Here is a 7,500-nt window from a genome sequence, read left to right as displayed (position 1 = left end):
GCCACCGGCAACACCGACGACAGCACACCTCATCGCCATCTGTCAGAAAGCACACAGAAAGTTAGTGCACATTCTTGTTAGCATAGCAGTTATCCGGCTGTCTGTACAGTCAACTTCGCTAGTAATGACTGCGGATATAACGACAATTCGCGAATAACGACAGAATTCGATGCCCAGAGCAAAGTCCCATCCCACTGTAATACATAATGAGACTTCGGGTATAACGACACCTGGCGAATAAGGACACTGTTTTGATGCCCCGCCGCCGAGTGTCGTTATAAGCAAAGTTGACTGTATATATCTATAGTCCTTGTGGAATGTAGGCTGAGAAGTACGTCCCTGGAGTGTAACATTATCACCACTGCCGGTGTGTTGTGTCTGTCCAGGTGGCTTTACAACCGATTATTAAAGTCCATTCCTGCGTCGCTTCGACCGGACATGCGCCTCAAGGCCACAGGCTACACGCTGTTGGGAGGCCGGCGTCAGAAGTGGGGCCACAGCCGCCGGTGGCATGGTGACTACCTTTCAGTTGTGAGTGCTGCTGTGTCTGCATTTCGCACGATCGCCGTGTTATATTCTGATAGCGATGGTAACTCTTAGATAAGAAAGCCGGCTGCTGGCTTCCCAGGCCACTCTAATAGTACTTCCGCTGACCTTCAAGACCCTCTTTCATAAGCTGTATGAGCTACTATGTGTAGGCCTTCGCGGATAATACTAAAAGAGTTTGCGTATTCTGTGCTCAAAGTATTGAAATCGGCAGAACCGTGCATAGTTTGACGGGCAATGCCTTGAATTCTGCTCCTCTTCTTCATCCCTGCACCAAATCAATGTACGCCGGAAACTAATGACAAAGTACCCAACTCAGGCTGCTGGTTTTCTGCTGGCATTATTCGCCCAGGACTAGCTTTGTGATGTGGCTGATGATAAAATAAATTCTAGTAGCTGTTACTGCATGCAGACTCATTGCAGAGTATAAATGTTTACTATTTTTTACTAGAGTATAAGTGAACGGCCAATCCCGGTGTGTGTGTGTGTGTGTGTGTGTGTGTGTGTGTGTGTGTGTGTGTGTGTGTGTGTGTGTGTGTGGCGCTGTGACAGGTGCACACTACATATAGCTGCAGACGAGATGCTGATGTCACGTTTGCCTTGCTCTGCGTTGCCACCTTGTTCTTGTATGTTTACAGAATCCAACGTTCCGCAGTCGTCTAAAAGCTATTCAAAAGGAGGCCAAGTTTGAGAAAGTGCTCTTCTCCAGTGCCATTCGAAAGGTACCTTTTTATGCTGATCTTAATTATTGTAATTCATAAGACCAAAATACTTGCACATGTACATGCATGCAAGTATCGTCAACCTAGCATTTCAGTGCTCTGTGGAGGTATAGAGGTGGTTTCACATCTTTGTCGCGACGTGACTAAATTTGCGCAGAAAGTGATCATAGCATGCGGACAATGGAACCAACATGGCCGACATCATGTGACCTATAGCTGCAGGAGATGAGTGGAGTTGGAACCAAAATGGCTGTCCCGGTCATGGTCATGTGATGGATGTGAAACCCGTCCCTATTTTGAACCAGCAGCTCATATAAGTCATGTTGCTTCCCTGTTTCTTCCAGGTCAACACTAAGTTGAAGGTGCAAGACCGCTGTATCCTGGTGACCGAGCAGTCTATAGTCTTCGTAGATGACACATTTGCTGTGACAAAGCAGCCAATGAAGTTCAACGAGGTGAGTGTGGGGAGCAGTAGCTACGCCTGGTCACTCTGTCTTGTTTAGAGCATCTAGATATGCAGGACGCTTTCACTGTAAAAAGAACAGTAGAATTAATGGTGCATTATAAGTTTGAACCTCTCAGTTAAGGACGCTCCGGAGTGTAGATGTCTCTGTCCGGCGTCGGAAGATGTCTTGCTTACAGAATTCAGTACAGCCTTGATCGAGAACACTAATCCTGAACAAGGTGGTGTTTGTTGTCGAGACGTGTTCTCTAACGGAGGTTCTGCTGCATTCCGTGTGGGTGCTGCTGTGTTTCATTGTTCTCTATGCTGTGCTCCTGCTGCTTTGCTTTCATTGCTCATTGTCCATGTATGTGGTGGACAGGTCACGGAGATCCAGGTCACGAGCGGCCATGACCAAGCGGTAGTACTCGTTTCACCAGCCGGACGTAACAAGCGTGACTGGGTTTTCTCCCTTCAGCAGCCGGATGTCCGAGATGATTTTATTGGTGAAATGGTGTCGGTGATCTGCCACAGTGTGACCAGGTAAGAGTGAGACTGGTATCTCCTTTGGACACCTAGTCCTGGACAAGGATCAATGCATACATACTCAGGGCTAGCCAAAGAAGGGTGTGTGTGGGGGGGGGGGGGGGGGGGCTACTCTGATAGCTCCCCCTCCCATACTCTGGTAGCATACCGAGTGCTACCAAACTATCCGATTTTTCGGACAGTGTCCGATTTTCGAAGGCTCTTCCGAAAACCGGTCCGAAAACGGAAACGTCCGAAAAGCAGCCAAAATGTCGGAGATCATTACTTTCATATGCAGAAGTCCTGTACTTTCACTTTTCAGCGCAACTGAAGGCACAAATCACTGTACATTTGCTTCTAAAAAGGCTCGCGCTTGGCTGTGGAAGTGCAAAGTAACATGCCTGGATCAGGCTGGATGGCATGTACACTGACCATCACTGTCTGTACAGAGTCAGTGTGCGACCACACTCATCATTACACATGACAACTCCGGGGTTACCATGGCAACGAAGCGAATTTTCATGGTGTTTAGGCGATATTTTGAATTCTCTGTAAAAAAATTGCCGAGGAGAAAAATTCGCACCATGTGGCCAGCCTTGACGGTGAAGGGTGTCCGATTTTGGGCGAAAATTATTTGGCAGCGTTGCATACCCCTACTATCTTTTTGTTGATTTTTGTGTTTTTTCAGTTCACACAACGAAAATTCGGGCACAAATCGATTGTTCCGGGTGGACACTGCGCCCGTCCCTTGCTTTTTTGTGTGACAAGGCGATTTTGGAAAATGGACGCCTCTTTTCTATTTTTTCCTGGCTGTCCCTGCACACCAGCCAGCTTATTAGCTAAGAAGGCAGTGCACTGCTGCCCCTCATGAGGGTATGCTGAGAGCCAGCGTGTTGTCTGTGTGTCTCATGTATGATGTGCTAGGTTGGTGGGAATTTGATTCGACGAGTGTTTCCCGATCATGTCATTGATTTGTATCTCGTACATGCCTACTTATATGCATTCACGTACCTTCTTTGCCTTCTGCTGCTGCTGTTTCCCCACCAAGGCTCTATGGGGTTTGCCCGCATGTCACTGTGGATCAGCAACTCAAGGCCAACATCGGAGGAGACGATATCACTGTTGACGTCGACTACCAGTTCAACGCAAAGCCAGAGTTCAAGAAGACCGGATCGAACTCTCTCACACTGCTCTGGCCAGCGTAGTAGTAGCACCGCTCATCATCTCAAGCAGACCTATCACACTCAGTCGCTGCTGTCCTTGCAGCCGCGTGCAGATAAATCCTGTAAATTGTTGCAATGCTCCTGTACATTATTTTCTAGCTGGGCGCAGGCCGCTTGTGTACTTGCCCATTATTTCTACTGCTGCTGTCGTTGCCGCTGTACATAACAGGCCTCGTAGCGCCCACTGCCGCTCCACCGTAACCACGGTAACCCCTGGGTGGCGCTGAGAAACTTGAATATTAGTACCTAGCCGTAGTGCATTGCCCGACCGCCGTCAGAGACAACCGTTGTGCACGGTGGTTCAGTGCCTTTGACCCCCGCCGTGCGTACTAGGCATTGCCAGCCAACTGTCAACACGCCGCTTCCGATTTTTACCAAGCCGCATGGGAGTCGTTTCCACTACCCATGCTAACTCCGACGAGGTGTCACTCGTTTGCCTCATCTGTTGTATATGTGTCTTATGCCAACCCAGTCCGGACTGGGCTTCTCCGTACACCTCACCTTCCCCCCCCGATAATGAATGCATTTAACCCATATCGAGAGTCAGCCGCTGAGATCCTTTTGAACATTCTTGTCCCCCTTTGGGCTACCCCGTCGCCTGGCTGCCCCATCTGTGCTATCTATACATGACGACACACAATTTGTGTCGTCATCCCATCTATCTATGTGCGTGGGTACGTGTGTGTGTGTGTATGTGTGGGCGTACGCGTATATGTGCGCATGTGTGTGTATACGTGTGTGTGTGTGTGTGTGTGTGTGTGGGCGTGCGTGGTTTGTCAGGGCCTCGTATGGCCAGTATTTTCCGCAATGTCAAGATTTTATCATTTTTATCTATTACGTCCTTGGGTTTTGGCTTCTTTCTTCCAATTGGTTACCATTTCAACTTAGTATTTCAAGGTCTGGTTAAAATTTCCAACCCTCTGTGTTGTTATAAAGTGTGGCACAGAGTGAGTGCAAGCATGGTATGACAGGTCTCACATGCATGTATGGTTGTAGTGGGTCGTGTGAGCTAAGAATGGAACCACCGGCACTGGGATTCCGTGCAAGATGATGATGGACAAATACTCAGCCAAGCTGCCCCAGTCAGCTCAGGAATCCTCAACATTTTTTTGTTTCGAGTACACTTGCAAACTCCGTTTGCTGCCACTTACACATAAAGTTACCTCAATTCAACACTCGCACAACATTTAAAAATGCGATAACACTATATTGTCTATTCAACGACCATGCCAAATCACTCATCATCACTGTAACCAGGTCTTCTGAAGTAATAGATTTATTATACATCAAGTCATGCTAATGGCACGGTCCATAGCAAGCACTCTGGCATAAAAGCAACTGGTTATAAATTATTTTAGAATTGCAATTCAACAAGCCATTTTTAAAGTTTTAAATAGGAAAAAACGAGTCGACAGTCTCACAGATCAAGTAAGTTTTAGTTTGTGTGTGAACTGATAACTGAGCTAATCCTAATGAAAAATGACCCATAAAATACTGCGGGTACAGGTGTGATTTACAACTCTGATGTACGAACGACATCAGGTTGCCATAGGAAATGTGAACCAGGGAGCCCGAAGGTAACTTTATGTATCTCAAAAAGGTTAAATAGACCTCTCGTCTTTGCAAAAACGCAACGCTGAGTAGTGGGATTGGACACCTATGAGGGTGTGAGCTTCACCAGGTACGCCTCTCCTGCTGGCATGTCAAACGCGGACAAGTTGAGTGCCAAACTGACGTTGGTGGATAGCGATGCTGACAATTGCACATGGCCGGTGGATTGATACCCAGCCAGACCGCTGCCCGTGAGGCTGACGGCCTTGGAAGCAGTGCTGGCAAAGTTCAGAACAACTAGATACTGGTTATTGGTGCTGCCACTGCCATCAGTGGTGCTTGTGTATTCTCGTGCATACGCCAGAAGCGCGTCGGTGGCGTGAATGAGACGATAACTGGAATGCTGCAAGGCTGGCTCGCTGGATCGTATCTGAGCCAGGCGTTTGTAGAGCTGCAGCATGGACCGCGGCTGAGCGAGCTGAGCTGCGACGTTCACCTCGGTATAGGTGCTTGCCACGGGCAGCCAGGTGTCGACACCGGCCGACGTGAAGCCACTGTTGCTGCTGTTGTCCCATTGCATGGGAGTTCGCTCTGGATCACGCGACAAGCTGATATCGCCAGTGTTGAGAGCGCTCGGGTCCACGGTCTCGTTCCAGGTGACGTTCCCGTCGATCATGCCAATCTCCTCGCCGTAGTACGTTGTTGGCGTTCCCGGTAAGGTCAGCAGCAGGAAGTTGGCCGTCCGTGCCAGAGACGCGCTTAGGCGACTGGCCACGCGCTTGTTGTCATGATTTCCAAGAACCCAGTTTGGCCACTGATCCTTGGACGTGGCATTCAGCCACTGGCCGACAACATTGCCAATTTTCCTGCCAGTCCAGTCACTTGCCTGCAAGCCAATAAGAAGAAAGTTGAATGGGAAGTGACACTCGGGACTTGAAGCATTGCCGTACAGTTCAAGCACATCTTCCAGTTCAGGGGCATACATTTCACCCACCATGAATTTCGGATGCGTAGCATTGAAGAACTCGCTCGAATCCAGCACCTCGCGGAAGGAGCGTACAATGGCGTGGAAGCCTGGCTGTGCAAATGTGTACGAGTGGTTCATGGTGTTCCATTCGTGACAGGCAACGCTTACTGAACCATTGAGCGTGCAGGTTTCGTTGCGAAACTCCGCATCTTCCAAGAGAAAAGCAATGGCATCCACCCGGAATCCGTCCACGCCGCGACGCAGCCAAAACCGCAGCACGTCTTCCATGGCTGCCCGCACGTGCGGATTGCGGTAGTTCAGATCGGGCTGTTCCTTGGTGAACTGGTGGAAGTAGTACTGCTGTGTCCTGTTGTCATACTGCCATGCCGAGCCACCGAACAAACTCTGCCAGTTGTTCGGCGGGCCTCCGTCACTGGCCGCATCTTGCCATATGTACCAGTCACGCTTCGGATTGGATCCGCTACTGCTACTCTCAGTAAACCAGGCGTGCTTATCCGACGTGTGGTTGGGAACAAAATCAAGCAGCAATTGCATGCCGCGGTCATGCAGCGCTCTGATCAACTCGTCGAAATCCGTCAGGTTGCCGAAGATGGGGTCCACGTTTGTGTAGTTTGAGATGTCGTAGCCGAAATCCACCATCGGCGACTCAAACATGGGGCTCAACCAGACGGTCCGTATGCCCAGATCGCGCAGGTAATCCACGCGGCTTGAGATTCCCCTAAGGTCACCAATACCATCGTTATTACTGTCTTGTAGAGACCTTGGATATACTTGATAGATAATATTGCGCTGCCACCATGCCAGCTGTTCGCCATTGTCGGAATTATTCGTATTACATGTCGGTGATGCCAATATAAGTAGCACAATGCACGACACGCCAGCACCGAACACCACTGCAAAACAAAACCAGTAGGCGAAGCGCATTTGTCGACTCATCTGCTGCGATTCCGCTGCCATGCTACGTTTACTACGCATCGACACTACCGCTTTGCTATGCGTGCTTCGGTAATCGTCGTCATCATCCACTGCCAAGTTATCGTCATCCGTGTCGCTGCCACTGGTACGTCCACTGTCCTCAGAATCCTCGTCCGCTAGCAGCCTGGTTTTGTCGCTGGTGTTTCGCTCAATGCCGGTACCAACGCTGGTTGAGATCGCACCGTTCGCGGCACTGTGATTCGGTTCGGCATCAGCCGCACTCACCTCTTCCCGCTGCCCGTCCATTATTGCCTTGCGCTCCTTTTCACGAACGCGATTCTTGAGAGCTTCTAAGTCCGGTAAAACTGCATAGCCATCCTTACACGCTCTGTCAAGATATCGCTGCCGACTTTCCTCATTCAGCAAATCCAACACCTCGCTCATGCTGTAAATACACTATCTAACCGTGGATCATGGATGCAGCTCAAGAAGTGATTTCTTTCTCCCTTTGTTGGAACCCATACAAAAAATGGTTTATGTTGTCAAAACTAACTAATAAATTACTTTTGACTGTGCATGTCGGAGTAC

At 49.3% G+C, this 7,500-nt stretch overlaps 2 protein-coding genes across 2 annotated transcripts in view; one reads left to right on the top strand and one right to left on the bottom strand.

The window, feature by feature from the left end:
• Nucleotides 1-4,374, top strand: part of LOC135815115 (unconventional myosin-Id-like) — a 17,566-nt gene extending 13,192 nt beyond the window's left edge. Inside the window, exons 21-26 of the mRNA XM_065328355.1 lie at nucleotides 1-60; nucleotides 387-531; nucleotides 1,185-1,268; nucleotides 1,613-1,723; nucleotides 2,093-2,253; nucleotides 3,284-4,374. The exon at nucleotides 1-60 is cut by the window's left edge and continues 24 nt beyond it. Coding sequence (XP_065184427.1) covers nucleotides 1-60; nucleotides 387-531; nucleotides 1,185-1,268; nucleotides 1,613-1,723; nucleotides 2,093-2,253; nucleotides 3,284-3,440 — 718 coding nt within the window. The 3' untranslated portion in view covers nucleotides 3,441-4,374. The remainder of the gene's footprint in view (nucleotides 61-386; nucleotides 532-1,184; nucleotides 1,269-1,612; nucleotides 1,724-2,092; nucleotides 2,254-3,283) is intronic.
• A 344-nt stretch (nucleotides 4,375-4,718) lies between these two features.
• LOC135815116 (alpha-glucosidase-like) overlaps nucleotides 4,719-7,500 on the bottom strand; it is a 2,806-nt gene continuing 24 nt past the window's right edge. The window contains exon 1 of the mRNA XM_065328356.1: nucleotides 4,719-7,500. This exon is cut by the window's right edge and continues 24 nt beyond it. Within this exon, the coding sequence (XP_065184428.1) occupies nucleotides 5,116-7,356 (2,241 nt within the window). The 5' untranslated portion in view covers nucleotides 7,357-7,500 and the 3' untranslated portion in view covers nucleotides 4,719-5,115.

The sequence above is a fragment of the Sycon ciliatum genome, chromosome 4, assembly GCF_964019385.1.
Source record: "Sycon ciliatum chromosome 4, ocSycCili1.1, whole genome shotgun sequence".
Taxonomy (NCBI): Eukaryota; Metazoa; Porifera; class Calcarea; order Leucosolenida; family Sycettidae; genus Sycon; species Sycon ciliatum.
Note: the sequence above shows the minus strand (reverse complement) of the source record. Positions and strands in the feature narration are given on the sequence as shown.